Genomic DNA, 17,223 nt, shown 5'->3' with positions numbered 1-17,223 from the left:
AGGGCAGCGGCGGCGCTCTGGTCTCCTGGCGGGACTCTGGTCTGTCAGCGGCACCGCCGGCGGCCGATCGGGCGAGCGCCTCCGTCAGCGCCTCGGAGCCTGGCGCCCATTTTGCCAGCCTGCTGAGGAGCCCTGCGCGGCCTACACGCTCAGCTGTTGGACGGGGATCGCTGCTCGCGCCGGCCTCTTGAGCCAGGGGGGGGACGAGTTTTTGAAATTCGGTCCTTAAACAGTTAAGGTTTTGTTTTATTTGGTTTTATTTCTAAGTCACAGCCCCCCGAATCTGGTCAAACTTCCGGACCACTTCCTGGTCCCCGACCTCCGCTGGTAACTTCGCTGCGGGCCGACCTCAGCCGCGGGATGCCCTTTGGCTGGTCCCAGGCGCACGTCTGGCCCAGCTTGTGGGGCCGGGGGTAGGGAGCCTGAAGTGTTAGCCGAGCTGCCTTAGAAGCGGAGTAATTAGCCCAAGAAACATTCTATTCATGTGAGTAACCTTTTGCAGAAACAGAGCGATATACTGTATCTGGAAAAGTATCACTTGTAAGATGAGTTTCTGCTACTTTCTACAAAGGATCGGATGCATTGATTTCTTTGCTAGGGGGAAGGGGAACTGGGGGACTTTTAACTTTTATTCCATATCGAATTATCACATCAAATATCCAGAATACAAATTGCCTCAGCTCTCCTTGCCGTGATGATAACAGACGTGGTGAAATTATAAATGTAAAGGTAATTTTATTTTATGGTATTTCAAAGTGCCACGGGTAAAAGTACAGATCTCTCAAAATTAACACCCGAATTTAAGAATTACACGTGGATTTTAGGGACGATTCTCATCGAAATCAAAGGAAAAAAATTTATTCCGTACTGCCTTCGCAGCCAGTCCATATGCATTTTTGTTTGACTTAGTTTTTCTCTTCCCTGTGTACTTTTGAAGCTAGGCAGATAATGGCAGTACTGGAAAGGGATCATTGCTAAGGTGTTGATGCTTTGCTCTTTTCTCCCAAGTCAGTTCCAACCGAAGGTTCCCCACAGATAGGGCCCTACCGGTAGAACTATATGTGCAATATACGCCAGCAACCTCAGTTTTTACATAATGTTTAAGGATCACACGGCACAGTTTTCCATGATGAATTTTGAAGATGGTGAAGGTTGGGAAAAAATTTCAAGTGTGCAATTACGTTGGAGCCATCTAAATTTTCCCTTAAGTTTCAATTACGCACCCATATATTTTCAATTACTATTCATGGCTAGTATGCCTTGCCTTGATAGGGCAGGGAAGGCTGTTCTCATAAAGTTTGGTGACGGGATATTTGAGGTTATAAAATGTCTTCAGGCATCTTCAAGAAGAAAAACATCTTTTGTTAGTTGTTGCTATTACTCATTCTCATATCCAAAATGACACTGTTACAATGCTCGTAAGTTGCACTTTACAACTCTAATAGTTAAATCGGAGTAGAAGAAAAAACAAAGCTACTAACATGTGTAACAAGTTTATTATGTACCAGACACTCTACTCAACATTTCTATACATTGTGTATGTAAACTGCCCCGTTGGAATCAGGCTCTGCAGCTTTCCAGCTTTGTTACCTTGGGCAAGTAACCTAACTTCTCTGTGCCTTAGTTTCCTCATATTTAAGTGGGAATGATAATAGTGCCCAACCTCAGAGGTTGGTTGTAAGATCAAATGAATCAATACATGGAAAGCATATTAAAAAAAAAAAAAAAAAAAAAAAAAACCACATTGCCATTCGGTCGATTCCGACTCATAGTGACCCCATAGGACAGGGTAGAACTACCCCGTAGAGTTTCCAAGGAGCGCCTGGTGGATTACGAACTGCCGACCTTTTCATTAGCAGCCATAGCACTTAACCGCTGCACCACCAGGGTTTCCAAAAATAAGTGCTGACTATATTATTATAAGGAGCCCTGGTGGCGCAGTGGTTAAAGTGCTGGACTGCCAACCAAAATGTCAGCAGTTCAAAACCACCAGCAGCTGGTGGGAGAAAGATGTGGCAGTCTGCTTCCATAGAGATTTACAGCCTTGGAAACCCTATGGGGTCGCTATGGAGTCACTATGAGTCAGAACAGACTCGAGGGCAGTGGGTTTGGTTTTTTGGTTTTTTATATTATTATGCTTTTTATTTTTCCTTTTACACATCAGAAAATTGAGGTGGAGAGAGATTAATTTGCCTGAGGTCACAAAGCTAGTAAGTGGCAGAATCAGGATTTATATACAGGCCAGGCTGACTCCAGCGCTGTATTTGTGTCTATGATACAATCAAACATATTGGTAATTTCACCCATTGTAATTGGGTTAGCTTATTAATTGACTTCAAATAAAATAAATGTATTCAAGTGATGAGAGTTTAAAACTGCTCAAACACCTGGAAATTAAAGACAATCTATACTTTAAAAAAAGACACAAAGGAATTCATCCTATAAAGGAAAATATGGTGGTCTTCGATTAACTCCCTTAGGAAGCCCTTCTATGTTATGTGTCATTAGTTTAGAACCAGGGCTTCGAACTGGTTCATTCTGGTTTGAACCCCTGCTGAGAATTTGCATTTCCACCCCAGATATACTGAATCAGTATCTACAGTTTAACAAGATCCCCCAGGTGATTCTTATGTATAATAAAATTTGAGAACCACCGCTCTACTAATGGTTCTCATAATTGCTTCCTAACCAGCAGCAGTATTAGCATCATCTGGGAACTTGTTAGAAATGCTAATTATCAGCAAGGATGTGAACCAGAAAGAATCGGTGAGAAGCCCTGTTTAGAACATAATTTACAAAATGCCTAAGAAACAGTCTATATTGCCCATTGTTGTTCTGGCCATGGCATCAAGGTGACCCCCATGGTGTCAAATCTCTATTAGTGTTTTCATGGATGATAAAGCTATAAAGTTATCTAAACACTTCTTTGAATCCATTTGTATTTGCAGCTGGTATTCCTTGAGTTGAGGTCTATTATGTTCTGTATATTGTATTGCACTCTGTACCTAAGTTTATTGTGAGGTTTAAAGAGATTTATCTTAGTTCAAGGGATCCTGCATTTTCTGAACAAGTGTCATGTGAAGAAAAATTTTCTTTAGTCAAATTTGGGGAATGTTGAGTTAAACGAAATAGTGTCTTTATTGCATTACTTGCCAGGGCTTTTACTGTGCTACTGTGCTTTATGACTCTCCAAGATTCCCAAAAGTATTTGACCAAGGAAAATGTTGGGGACAAGTGTTCTAAGAATCACATGTAGGGAAATGGTGTTCTATTCATCCAACCTGTGATTTTGTAGGCTTTGATTTTTAAGCCCTCTCAGCCTTGGTTCGTGCTCATGTGGCAGTTTCTCTGTCCCTTGATCACTTCAGTTGCCTTTCTTCGGGCCTCCATGCTACCTCTGAACGATAGCATACAGAAGTCCAGGATAATGTGCTGTGGTTTGTTCCCAGCTTCATCCTGCTGATACCCAGCATGTTGGCTTTTGGGTCACAGCGGCACATCACACCGCCTTTCTTCTGAGACTATTTTGTAGTGACTCACAGTAACTCAGATCATCACCTCCAATTTGTTTGCCCTCTATTCCACTGGGATTATTTCCTTTTAATGTCAATATAACCAATAAAATCTCATTTTTTAATTAAAAACTAATTTAAATGTCAGTATGTTGATTGTTGCTAGGACCTATCTGTGAAGCTGAGATGGTCCTAAAACCCTAAACACTTGGCTTCGGCTTTAAGAAAAAATTCCTTGGACACACCTATGTCTTTTGGGCTCAAAACCCAGACTTTGAAATATTTGACTGTGGCATTAGTATTTCCTGGGTTTTTGTTTCTCTCTCTCCTTTTCAAAGCCCTGGGAAGGAGAAAAGGCAGAACAATTGTATCTGCTAAATGGAAAACAAATGGCTTTGAAAAAATAATGTATAAATGAAGGCTTACTCGTATCTAGAGAACTCATCTCTACCCATGTATGCATGACCAGTCATCCCTGCCACTCTGGCCTTCTTGTCCACCATGCATATCCACCCACTCATAGGAACATTGTCTGACTAGTATTTGAGACTTCAGGTGTTTCACTCCTGCTACTGAGGAACTTACTGTATTTTGGAGGATTGGGACTTCTTGTGAAATAAGCAGAAGGCAAATGTGCCAGGCAATTTATAATTAAGGGCCAAAATGTGTGCTTCAGTTTAGATATAAATACTACAGTAAGTCATAAAAGGCAAGAATTTTCTTAAAAAAGTTTTCACGGAGGAGGCAGGTACCCTAGACTATGCCTAAGAGTCAGGAGATAGGCAGAGAGGGAGGTATGTGGAGAGCAAGAGCAATAATAAAAATGAGCCTGGTATTTTGGGGGAACGTTTGTCCCTAATACAGTGATGGTAGTGATGCCTGCTGGTAAGAGTAAGATTTGGAGTAATAAGGCACATAGGTAGGATCAGAGTCCAGTAAGAATTTGGACTTATTTAAAAAGAAGGGCCATTATAGATTCTTAAACAGGAGGATCTGCTTTCGGAAAGTAAATCTGGCTTTGATATGCTAATTGACTGACTGGGTGAAGAGGCTATAGACCAATTATGATAATGGAGTAATCCAGGCATATGGCAATTTTGATGTGGGGGTGGGGGAAGGATGGAAATGGAAAACAGAACAAACCAGAAATATTTTGCAGAACAAGAAGCAATAGCAACTGAAGAAGTCTGAAGTTTTGAGTGTGTAGAATCAGGAGCATTGCGGCCATTGAGAGAAACTAGGATTTGGTTAAAGGAGAATGGGTTCCATTTTTGATGGCAGGAGCTTATGTCAGGCTCAGAGTCAGATCCAGTCAGAGTACAGTGGCTGCTGAAACTGTGATGGTCTTAAGTTATTCACTAAAACCAGACCACTGCTTAAGTCTATAAAGGTATTTTCTACTTTGCTTTTAGGGAAGGTAAACCAACAACTTTAAAAAAAAAACCACCCAGACTCAGATTGTTGTCCTTGAAAAGAGGGACTGGTTTGTCACAGTTAGTTCTTATTTATGGCTAACTTTATAAACGTTAGGGTCTTTCCTGGTCTGTATCATACTGCATTCTGGCATCTGGTTTGCTATTGACAACAAGCCTCCAAGCTGTGCTGAAGTTCCTCTTCCCACCTAATGGCCACCCAATGGGACTAGGAGGCAGAACCCACAATCCGTATCTATACCAAAAGCAGAAATACAGTAAAACCGCACCATGATACTACAAGTAGGGTTCAGAAGATTCGGTTCTGCAAAAATGCGTATCAGGTTATTTCAAGGTACTGAACTGAGATCTGGGGCTGGGCAGAGGATGGGAAGCAATCACCAATGGAATTAGAGCCGAGTCTGCCTTATGGAGAGTGGTGGCACAGTGGTTAAGAGCTCAGCTGCCAATCAAAAGTTGGAGTCCACCAGGTGCTCCTTGGAAACGCTATGAGGCAGTTCTACTCTGTCCTATAGGGTTGCTGTGAGTTGCAATCCACTCGAGCAGCAATGAGTTTTTTTACCCTACCATCCAAAAGGGCCCTTTTCTGGCTTGGGAAATCAGAATTGAAACCTATGCCTCTATGACTCCTATAACATCCTGAATCACCACAATCCAAAGTCTCTTGCAGCTCAAAAGTTCCATAAAACTACCCTAAATAATTTTCCAGCCATGAAAATCCCCTTCTGGAAATGCCCAGCCGCTATAAGTAACATTTCTAAGTAAACTGATAAAATTAGTCCTTTGCCCCTTAAAAAACAACAAACTTTTAATGTCAATTTAGAAAGTAATACACATGATCTGACCTTCAAAATGTTACCTTTCAAAATGGAAATTGCTTGGAAGTGGCTTTTAACTGGGGAATATGGCATGCATGCGTCTGTTACACTGCTTTCCCGCCAAAGTGAGTGTGCCCTTAGGCATGCTCTTGTGCCAGACACTGCTTTGTGAATGCAAAGAATGTTTGACCACTGCTGAGCTTTCTGTAGTGCTAGGCCACATTCTCACAGAACTCTTCTAGTCGATTCTTGAGTGCTTCGCAGTCAGCAGTTGACATACCCTGAGGCTCTGTCTGGGTGTCACTCCAGTTGTCTTACAGGGAGCTTCTCATTTCCTCAGTTCTGTATCTACCAGTTGACATATATTAGGTTTGGTTCTGGTTGGCGGTTGCTAGTACCAGGTCACCTAGCTCACTGGTGAATTCATTCAAACCCAAAAAGTCACACCTGTGTCCTGTGCGCGGGTGCTGCAGGCTTAGGTGGAGAAAAGCAGGGATAGAATTGGAACCCAAAGCCCAGAATGGCAGGAGAGGATGTGGGGGCTCCACCCGATCACCTCTGGGTTCACCAAGAGGGTATCTACCGCGATGAATACCAGCGCACGTGGGTTGCTGTCGTGGAAGAGGTAACTGTTTACATTTTACTTCTTTATTTTGCTTTCAAGCAACGTGGTTTCTATCCAGTCTCAATTTTCTGAAGTCCTTGGTTTCTGTTTTTGATCATTCCTTTCCTTAGGAGACGAGTTTCCTAAGGGCGCGAGTCCAGCAAGTTCAGGTCCCCTTAGGTGACGCAGCTAGGCCAAGTCACCTCCTGACCTCCCAGCTACCTCTCATGTGGCAACTCTACCCTGAGGAGCGCTACATGGATAACAACTCTCGCTTGTGGCAGATACAGCATCATTTAATGGTATACATTTTGTTTAACAATTTTTCATTGTGCTGGGACTCTTGTAAGAGTCCTCTAGAAACTTCTCTTTCTGACAGGTCAGGGGAGTACAGGAGCTGTTGCTTAAGCTTTTGCCTGATGATTAACCTGGTACGTATTTCTATTTCTTCCCAGCCCACCTCCTTTCTTTTTTACTATATTTGGTTGTGGTGATTTTAATGATTTATTTTTTTTCCAGGTGCTGGGATTCTAGGAAGATATGCTCCTTTGTTCTGTTCAGTATATGGCAATCACTTCATCCACCACTGCAGTGCACCCACCCTTGGGCCTGGGGGAGGGAGTGGGTTGAAAAACTGTTCAAGAAAGTTTAGGAAGGGTCATGAAGAATACTGCAAGTGAAACTGCAGAAACAGGGTTATGCAGGCAGAAAGCAAGTTAACAAAAACATTTAGTCAGGATCCGGTAACTTGAAATTGACTTCTTTGGAAATTGCCATAGAACCTTTAATGGACATCATCGGCTGGAACTGGGATCTGATGAATCCCACAAAAGTCAGCACCTGCCAGAGAACAGATGCCCTGACCACCAAGGACTTGGTACTGATTTAGAGAAGAGAGCAGCTCCTAGCAGCATCAACATCTATTTGTTGCTTATTTGCCCTGCAACAATTCACCTGCCTTTCCTTCTCCCGTCCTGTAAATATCCTAGGTTTTGCTCCAGTGTTTCCCATCCCAGTACTGACCTAACTTGGATCTACTGAGAACTTAAGGGGCTCTGAAAAAAAAAAAAGAGAAAGAGTAGTCACACTGATAAAAATAGCTACAGAGGCTCCTGGGCCTTTTTCCTTCCTGAAATTGTGTCTTCCAATTATTAGAAGTTGCTGATCAAAATCATGGGAACTTAAACTCATTTTCTGGTTAGATACGTTAAATAGGCTGGTTTGTGCAAGAGCTCCGAACAATATTTTAGCTGCTTTTAACTGGCACCTTTCTCAGGAAATAATAATAGCACCAAATATTGCTGACTCCTAGGAAAGCATTTCCTGAATTGAAGTAGTCATAATAGTTTATATACACTGAAAGTAAGGTTTCACTTTTTAAAAACTCTTGGGAATAATAGCTACCATTTATTGAGTCCTTGCTGCCTTCCAGGCACTATTCTAAGCACTTTATATCCTTTATCACATTTAATCCTTTCATCAATGCTTTGAGGTAGGTATGGTCCCATTTTACACAGAAGTAATGAGGAAAAAGGCTCAAGGAGTTTAATAATTTACCAAGGGTTCCGCTGTGAGTCATAGAGCCGGACTGCAAAGTCCTCCTGAGTGCAGAGTGTCACACTGCTTGGGGCTCTTTTAGCCCAACATGGGTTTACAATGTTAAAGACAAGTTGACTGAATTCAAGCTGTTTTTTCCATGTAAAGCTATTTATATCTCCCAGATCTAATGAAATGGATATTATAAAAATATAGTCGATTCATCCTATGAATGGGAAGAGTTTTTTTTTTTTTAGTGTAATTATTTTCCAGGAATTGTAAGGGTGTACTGCTTGTCTCAGAAGAAAATTCCATGTAGAGGGACTTTAAAATCTTTATAGGGAAAAAAAGCAAAATAAAAATCATTTTTCTTGTTTTAGTTTTCTGGATATGCCACAGAAGGATCCGTGCCAGAAACAAGCCTGTGAAATACAGAAATGTTTACAAGGTAGTATGTACAATGCTTTTTTGTATGTTTCCAATTTATCTGTGAACTAACTACAAGAGATCAGTGGTTATTTTATCAGCAACCAGTATTAACTCCTCTCTCAGAATGTAATATTTCTGTAATTAATTCATCCTGAAGATTTTTCTCATTGTATCATCAGAAAGATGCAGAAAATAAAAACTGATGTGATCTAAGCCAGGGGTTTGAAATCCTGGTTGTACATTAGAATCACCTGGAGAGCTTTAAACACTTGCCTAGAAGAATTAAATCAGACTTCCTGGAGGGCAGTCTGGGCATGAATCGTTTTAGCAAGCCAACCAGGTGATCTTAATGCGCAGCCAGTGCTGAGAACCACGGAGCTAAGCAAAGTCACTTTTTAAAAGGACTAGTTTTAATGGGTTGGTTATACTTCACTGCGGCTGACAAGTCACTTTTTAAAAGCAATCGGGTAGAAGGAGGTTTGCAAATACAATTGGAATTCAGCAACTAACCTTTAAGGGGAAAATGAATTTCAGCTAAAAAGCATGTTTGATGTGATTTGCCCATTTAGTTTTAAATCAGCTGCTAATTTTGATCAAAGGTTAGAGGATTTTATTTTTTTAGTCAGCAAATGATTACTGGCAGAAAAACAAATAGAAAAAGCAATGAAGCTGTCTGAATTTGAAAATTGGATTTTTGATAATTTTTTCCATTAATAAATGAAGATGAACGCTCATGAAAATACAGAAAGTTGGGAAGAAAGAATGTTCAAAGTTCCCCCAAAGACCCACCACCAAAGAAAACCATTCTTTGTGTATTTCCTTTGACTGTTAACTTTCATTCTCAGACTTTGCATTTTATGATATAAGCAATATTTTATAAAATCTTTTAGATGAATCTAAAATGTTAATGTACAATAATGCTATTTTAGTCATCCTTGTCTTCCTCCAACTTTGAGAAGGAAAAATGTTTTTCACATTTAATTTCTTCTACCCAATAAATTGTTACCTGATTTGAAATAGAAAACCCTGGTGCCGCAGTGGTTAAGTGCTATGGCTGTTAACCAAGAGGTCAGCAGTTCGAATCCACCAGGCATTGCTTGGAAACCCTATGGGGGGCAGTTCTACTCTGTCCTACGGGGTCGCTATGAGTCGGCATCGACTTGACAGCAATGCGGGATTTGAAATAGCAACCCACGGCCAAGAGAGAATAAGAATCAAGTTCAAAAGAGCTGTAAGGGCTTTAAACATATTAAGTCATTTAATCCTTTATAATCGATGAGATGCTACTATGACCACATTTGAAAAAGATGAGAAAACAGGCACAGACGTTCTCTACCTTGCTTGGGGTTACATAACTCATAAGTGCTACAGTGGGAATCTGAACCAGATCTTAACCAACTTAATCTTTCCGGTCCGAATAATCTTGGGGTTACATAACTCATAAGTGCTACAATGGGAATCTGAACCAGACTCTTAACCGACTTAATCTTTCCAGTCCGAATAATCTTTTCTATCCCGGACTAACTAATCTGCATTCATTTCAGTACTGGGGGACTCAAGACTCAGGAGCCATCAACTGCAGCTGACCTAGAATCTTAGGTCAAGTCCTCCTTAATTTAGGGTATAGTAGAGGTCAGCAAATGTTTTCTTTAAAATGCCAGATGGGACATATTTTAGGCTTTGGAGGTCAAAAGTTCTGTTGCATATTGTGTCTGTATGCTTACACAAAATCTTTTAAACGTGTAAAAACCATTCTTAGCCCACAAGCCGTAGAAAAAGAAAAAAAAAGGCCAAATTTGGCCCTCAGGCTGCAGTTTGCAGAATTGGTAGAGGACCACCTTAAATTGTACGCAAAATAATGTGTGGGGTACATGCATTTTTCTAATTCATCGAATTAACAGAAGGGTTAGTGACCAAAAAAGGTTAAAAACTACTGCCCAAGAACAAAGGTACTTAAGCCATTAACTCAACCTTAAAAGGAAAGTACCTTTTGACCACTTTGTAAATCATGGTTTTCTCCCTCATTAACTGTTGACGAGTCTCTAACTCAGAAAGCATTCAGTGGACTTGCTTCCCGTTTTCTCAGTCTACAATAAAGTGGAAAGGGTTGGGCAGCACTGCCCTAAAATCCCTGGAGCTTAGTCCCATGAGACCATGACCAGGGTATGCCCGTCTGTTTTTCAGCCAACAACTACATGGAATCTAAATGTCAGGCTGTCATCCAAGAACTGCGTAAGTGTTGTGCTCAGTATCCCAAGGGAAGATCTGTCGTCTGTTCTGGATTTGAAAAAGAAGAAGAAGAAAAGCCGACACTAAAGTCTGAATCAAAGTAAAGTTCTGCTGAGAAGCTAAATGCTGCTCCACGTTTACACCAAGTTCTGTTTCTCCTCCTGACTCTTTCTTCAGGCCAGGTAGCAGCAAAAAACACATGCAAAAGTCAACTATAAAAGTTACTGAATGTGGCATCTATGTAGAACAGACAATATATTAAAATAAAAATGTAGAATGTAATAAAAAAAAAATACAAAGAATGTAATAAAACAGAGCTGCTAAAATAAACTTGTTTTAAGTGAAACATTTTGGTTTGGTACTAAATACATTTCTTCAGCCTATTAGATATGGGTGTTGATGACTTATCTTTAGCATCTGAGTTCAGACTGCTAGTGCCATTCATAAAGTCGCATGAGGAACGTTAGGTGAGAGAACTCCCACCTCCAGCATCACCATCATGTAAATCCTTCATAGATACAGTGCTAAATTAATTCAAAGGTTCCTCTAACTTAACTAAGTTATCTATTGTACTTCTGCTCATTCAGAGCATCTTGCAAGTTGTAGTTTCTTTAGATACACTGAATCAGAAGCTACAGTTTAACAAGATCCTCAGGTGACTCTTAGGTCAATCTACACTTTAACAAGAGCCCCCAGATGATTCTTATGTATAAATACATAATCAGTATATCGGGTGGAAATGCAAATTCTCAACAGGGGGCCAAACCAGAACAAACTGGTTCTGTAGATTGATCCAGAAATCTACAGATTAACAACATCTTCTTAAACTGTACATTCTGACGTAAGAATCACCTGGGGTCTTGTTAAACTAGATTCTGATTCAGTATATCTGGTAGAAAGGCCAATTCTCACCAGGGGGTCAAACCAGAATGATTTTTTTTTTTTTACTTTTAATGATCCCTAATTTATCATGAGGGAAATAAATAATTCACTTGAAGTCAGGCAGGCAGCAACAGAATTCGAATTCTTGGGTGGTTTATATACTTTCTACCCTTGTAATCAAAGCCCGTTATAGTGAATCCTGGTGACTTTCATCGTATGAGGCTGCTGAAGGAAGCTGTTGACAGTTGTCATCACTTTAGGGGGTAGAGACCATTTATTTTCTTCAAATAGGTGCTAGACCCTCTACCCACCTCCCACCACCCCCCAGAAGAAAGATGACTTTCTAAGCAAGAGTAGGAACAAATTCTGATAGGTCCCTGATGTTCAAATACTACTATTATTTGAGACCAACTGTTCTTTAAAGCAGTATTCCCCACAGGGTTTCTAGGAATTGTTATAACATGAAAAAGGGCTTCTGTGGTCAAATAAGTCTGGGGAATGCTAGTTTAGACAAAAGGAAACAAGTTTCTTTCCTGTAAGTCTTCACAGCTTTTCATATACTAATGTGAACTATGAGTCTTCAGAAAGGACTACCATATGCAGAACTTGCCGGAGTGTCCCAGTGACCCCATTTTGCGGACAGCCTCTCTCAGGGCAAATGTTCTCCTGACAGACTTGGACCACAGACGATAACCAAAACCAAAGCAGCTACTCATGGTGACCCACACGGATCAGAGTAGAACTGTGCTCCATAGGGTTCTCAATGGCTGATTTTTAAGACATAGATCTCCCGGCCCTTCTTCTGAGGTGCCTCTGGGTGGACTCGAGCCACCAACCTTTCTGTTAGCCGCTGAGTGCTTAACTGCACCACCCAGGGACTCCTCAGACGAGGATAACGGCACCGAATTCCCATGAAATTTAAATGAATTCTCATGTAATAGTAAAGCAACAACTGAATAAAACATTTTACATCATACACAAATGACAAAACATTTTATCAATTCAGAGTGGTGCTAGGGTTTAGGAATAACCACATGATCACGTTTGCTTTTTCTGGTGCTCTATTAAATTCTCTGTACTAACTAAACTTTCAGACTGCGTTTTAGTCTTTTTATAAAACTATTTTGCGCTTTTAAAGCTTCAAAATCCATTGTTTCTTATCTTTAAACTCACACGTTTCAGTTTCATTGGCAGACACTGATTTAAATCTCATTCTCCTTAGCTATTATTATGTCCCATAGAAAAATAAAAGTCATCAGAGAAGGCTTACCATTTACCAAGTGCGTTTTATGTGTTAGGAGCCGTGATTAGCACTTAATCTCGAGCTTCAGGAAACAACTCTATGCAGGTGAGAACCATTATCTCTTCCCTTGTTTCAGTGATGAAAAAGCTGACAGAGTAATATAGCCAAGATTGCGCTGCTTAGAAATTGCACAGCTAGGCCTCAAAGCCAGATTCTGTCCACTCCAAAGCCCCTCAATTTATTCTGAAAAAATTCCAACCTACATTTACGGTTTTCCCACATTTGCTTCATCTCTTTGAATTTTTTTTCTGAATCTTTTGAAAGACATGACTGAGAAAGTTAACAATCCCATAATACCATCCGATATCTAGTCCATATTCAAATTTCCCAAATTTCCCAACTGTTAGAAATATGTCTATTAGGTGTGATAATGATATTGGGTTTATGTAAGCCAATGCCCTTATTAGGAGCTGTCTGTGGAAATATTTAGGAGTGTCTCAGCCCACATTCTGGATTTGTCTAATTGTTTCCCCCAGGAACTTGGTTATTTCCTGTAAACTGGTAATTAGGTCTAGAAACTGGATTAAATTCAAGATAAACTTTTTTTTTCCTTCTCGAATACTTCCTAGTTATTGCTTCGTCATTATACAGCATCCCATCAGGATGTACAAACTTTTAGGGTGTCTCAGTGTCGCTGACAGATGACAAAAGCCCTCTCCTTTCCTTGCATCCGGTCCACGCAATTCCTAAAACACTTCAGAAAGCCTTAATATTAAAGCTGGAGTCCCTGGGTGGCACAAACGGTTAAGCACTCAACTACTAGCCGAAAGGGTGGAAGTTCAAACCCACCCAGCAGCACTGCGGAAGAAAGGCCTGGCAATCTGCTTCCGTAAAGATTACGGCCATTGAAAACCCTATGGAAGGAACAGCTCTACTCTGGATACATGGGGTCACCATGGTAACTTTTTTTTTTTAATATTAAAGCTATGTTCAGTTTCCAGAAGGCATTTGAAGTTGTATGGCAGTTTACTTTAAAAGGCATACAAATGACCTTGTTAACCACAGAACTGTTGTTTTATTAGCACCGGTCTCCAACTCTGTACTCAGGGTAGTTCTACTCTGTCACGTGGGGTCGCTATGAGTCGAAATCGACTCGATGGCACCTAACACCAACAATAATAATATAAACACTTTATTAGCAAAGCACAGAATAGAGAGAGGGTTTCAAGGGTGAAGAGGCTTCTGCTGCGTAAAGTGTTGCAGAGGGGAGAAGGATGAGGAAATAGAAAATTGGCAAAAAAGCGAAGTAGAGAGGGCAGCAATCCAATTTGCCTACAGAAGAAACTGAGATCAAAATGAAACATTAATGAGACGCAGACACTTCAAATCCATCACACTACCATTTTTTCAACTAGAGATTTATTTTGTTTGCCCAAGTTGCAGAAAAGCAATTTTAAATAAGAGCCCAACCACTATTGTGCCCATCTTTCCAGCAAATGTCAAACACAGGGATGAGACAGAACGTTTTGATAATAGTTAACTACACAGTAACTCTGCCTTTCAAAACCCACCAGTACCCGCCCCAAGCGTATGTTCAATGAGGTAGAATTATGTAAGAGTTCATTCCTTCTGGAATACTGTCCTCCAACTTTAACCAAGTCTCCTGTCTTCTGCCAGCAGCCAGGAAACATTAACAGGCATGTCAGTAAGAAAGCCAGCTCCTGAGACTTGGTGATGAGAAAAAGGACAAAGCCCAGGTTAGGGGTATGAGAGACCCATGGTAAGGCAGCAAGGCTCGCACCTAAGTGCCAGGCCAGACGGTGAAGGAAAGAGCCCAATACCCTGTTTAGAGGCTAAACGGTGAGGAGATGTGTGTTAACATGCTATCATGACAATGACAGTGTAAGCAAAGACACACTGGAAGTGCATCTGCGGAGCCGGAGCTGGCAACTGCTCAGAATTGAAAGTCGCGCCCTGACTCATCTCCCCTCCCCTGACGTCAAAGGAGCTTCAGCTCAAACTTTACAGCTCTGCCTCACCCCGTCCCATCGCGGGAAGGCACTGGGTCGAAAGGTGGCCCAAAGTGCGAAGCCACGTGGCCTGCGAGGGGCCAGAAGTGAGCCTCCCAAGTGCCCCAGCCACCCCACCGCGCTGTCCCGCTGCCCTTCACTCTCCGGGAGCCCTGCCCAGGGATGACACAACTTCCCGCAGCTGTTTTACCCGTTCTGGCGCAGGAACAGAAAAGGAAAGCACCTAAATTCGCCTGACAGAGCAAACTTCGCAGTGAGGAAAAAACAGTTCGTGACCCTGGAGGACAAACTCCCTGCCACTTCCCACCAGAGGGTGGGTCAGGATTTAGCACGAGGGCCTCTGCCCTCTGAGGCCCATAGTTGGCAGGTCAGCAGCTCCGAGCGCAGTGTTATCACTCCTCCGCCAGCAGGGGGCACCGATGAACCCCGAACAAATTGCGGGGCCTGCTCACTTCATCACGTTTCTTGCGACTCTGTAGATAATTCACGACGCCTAACCCCTCCATCTGCCAAGGAAACAATTGCAGCACCCAAAGCAAAGCTGCTGGCTCCCGGGGACCCTCCACTCAGCAGCTGAAACTCAACAGTGACCAAAACCGAAAGGGGCCATGGTTGCCTTGTGCTGCTGTTCCCGTCTAACGAACTCCAGCCCCACCATCATGGCCATTTCAGTGCCGTACGAGACAAATGGAGTGACTTGGTCCCAGCCTCTGTTGGTCAGACTGATCCGTGGCTGATGGAGCAGCACGCTCAAGTAAAAATGCGAGTTTGGCCCAAAACGGGTCACGAAGAGGGGTGGATTGTTGGGAGATGCAGTCTACACTGGCCCTGATCACTCTATACCTGGGCCATTTCTAAGGGTTGTATTTGTGGCAAGCAACCTTGAGAGATAGGGTAACATCTCCCCCTAAACAAAAGAGCAGGCTTGTTACTGTTCACTATAAAAGCAGCAAATCACCCAAGCTCAACATTCCTCTCCTGTAATACGGTCCACTTTGTGCCCAGGCGTCAATGAGGGGCCCTTTGTGTCACCCCTCTGGGACCTGGGTGGCACAAGGACTGGCAAAAACCAACATGAAGCTCTGACTGTTTTTGTCATGAGCGATCAAGTCCTTTGTCTTCTGCCAGCACCCATGGAACAGTAACTGGCTAGCCTGTTAGCTTCTTGGCAGGATGCAATCCAGACCCTGTGTACGGTTCTTGATATACATTAAATATGTTTAATCCTTGAGTTCATGATGACACATACACCCACACTCACCTACACACACCTCATTGGTCACCTTTGGAGGCTGCTAGGGAAACAACTCAATCAGAAACTGGTAAAAAAGGTAAGAACTAAGCATTTAACCTGCCTTTCCTGTACAAACCATACCTCAAGGTAACCAAATAAGGAAATTTCCCTAAGAAGCATTTGAGCTAATAAATGAAGAATGACAAAATACTACCATTTTTCAAACCCCTAATGACAGAATGGATCTAGGCAGTGATCATCAATGGCCACTAATACCACAAAGAGACCAACAAGACATAAACATCCCAGTGGAGGAACACAGCACCATCTATGAAGGACTCTTGCCAAAAAATGATAAAAATACCACAGGGATACAATCAGCAAAATCCAGAATGTGGAAAACTAGGGAAATGACTCAGGTTTTTCAATAAATACATTGCAAACCCCCCCCCCAAAAAAAGGGGGTGGGGTGGGGGGGAACTATAACATTAAGAGAGACAGAGACATACCATCTGAATGCAAACGTGTGAGTGTGGTGGACCTCATGTGAAATTTTGAACACTGACTGTATATCTAGAGATATTAAGGAATTGTTAACTTTTTTGGTGTGATAATATGGTATTGTATTTGTTACTTTTAAAAAGAGTTCTTACCTTTTAGAGATACATACTGAAATACCTGTAGATTAAGCAATACATTTGCTATTAATTTAAAAATAACTGATAAAACAGGCATGGCTATGATTTGGTGATTGCTATAAGTGGGTGCTGGATACATGGGGGTTCATTGTACTATTTTCTCTACTGTTGTATATGATCAAAAGTTTCCGTAATAAAAAACAAAACTATTTTTATGTTCTTGTAGAAAAACATGAAGCAAAGAGATTCATACTATTATGATTTAAGGATGGTTCATAGGTTGCCTTAAAATAGTGCTGTTACGTAATAAGTTCCACACATGCACTGGTAGTTTCAGTTTTCACACTCAGTGTATCATTCCCAAGACACAAGACAGGTGAAAAGGCAAACATTCTAAACTTAAGGACTGAGAGACCCACATATGTTTCACAAGGGATAACCTGCAAGGTTAAGAATTAATTTCCAGTGAAACTAACCTTTAATAGTTTTCTGCATTCTCAGAACTGATAAAGTCTCAAATAATTCTCTGGATCAGCACCTTTCCCAGATACCTTTCTATGAGGTCATTATTCAGATATTCAACAAATATTGAACACCTATTAAGTGCTAGGCCCTGTGGATATAACGGTAAAGAT

At 41.5% G+C, this 17,223-nt stretch overlaps 2 protein-coding genes across 5 annotated transcripts; both read left to right on the top strand.

Moving 5' to 3' along the window:
- The first annotated feature begins 160 nt into the window (after positions 1-160).
- Positions 161-10,854, top strand: CMC4 (C-X9-C motif containing 4). Of its 4 annotated transcripts, none has more exons than XM_023725646.1 (3): positions 161-484; positions 8,284-8,351; positions 10,517-10,854. In XM_023725646.1, the coding sequence occupies exons 2-3, from the start codon at positions 8,294-8,296 to the stop codon at positions 10,663-10,665; spliced, it is 207 nt and encodes a 68-aa protein (XP_023581414.1). In that variant the 5' UTR covers positions 161-484; positions 8,284-8,293; the 3' UTR covers positions 10,666-10,854. The 4 variants fall into 4 exon arrangements, with proteins under 4 accessions (XP_023581414.1, XP_023581412.1, XP_023581411.1 ...); XM_023725644.1 differs by lacking the exon at positions 161-484 and adding an exon at positions 595-729; XM_023725643.1 differs by lacking the exon at positions 161-484 and adding an exon at positions 6,718-7,343.
- MTCP1 (mature T cell proliferation 1) lies at positions 595-7,023 on the top strand. Its single transcript, XM_004390875.2, has 5 exons — positions 595-729; positions 6,237-6,388; positions 6,499-6,669; positions 6,747-6,798; positions 6,887-7,023. The coding sequence occupies exons 2-4, from the start codon at positions 6,284-6,286 to the stop codon at positions 6,792-6,794; spliced, it is 324 nt and encodes a 107-aa protein (XP_004390932.1). The 5' UTR covers positions 595-729; positions 6,237-6,283; the 3' UTR covers positions 6,795-6,798; positions 6,887-7,023.
- Positions 10,855-17,223: the final 6,369 nt, after the last annotated feature.

This window comes from Trichechus manatus, unplaced genomic scaffold (assembly GCF_000243295.1).
Source record: "Trichechus manatus latirostris isolate Lorelei unplaced genomic scaffold, TriManLat1.0 scaffold00340, whole genome shotgun sequence".
NCBI classification, from domain to species: Eukaryota; Metazoa; Chordata; class Mammalia; order Sirenia; family Trichechidae; genus Trichechus; species Trichechus manatus.
The sequence above is the reverse complement of the archived record's forward strand: the minus strand, read 5'-3'. Positions and strand labels throughout refer to the sequence as shown.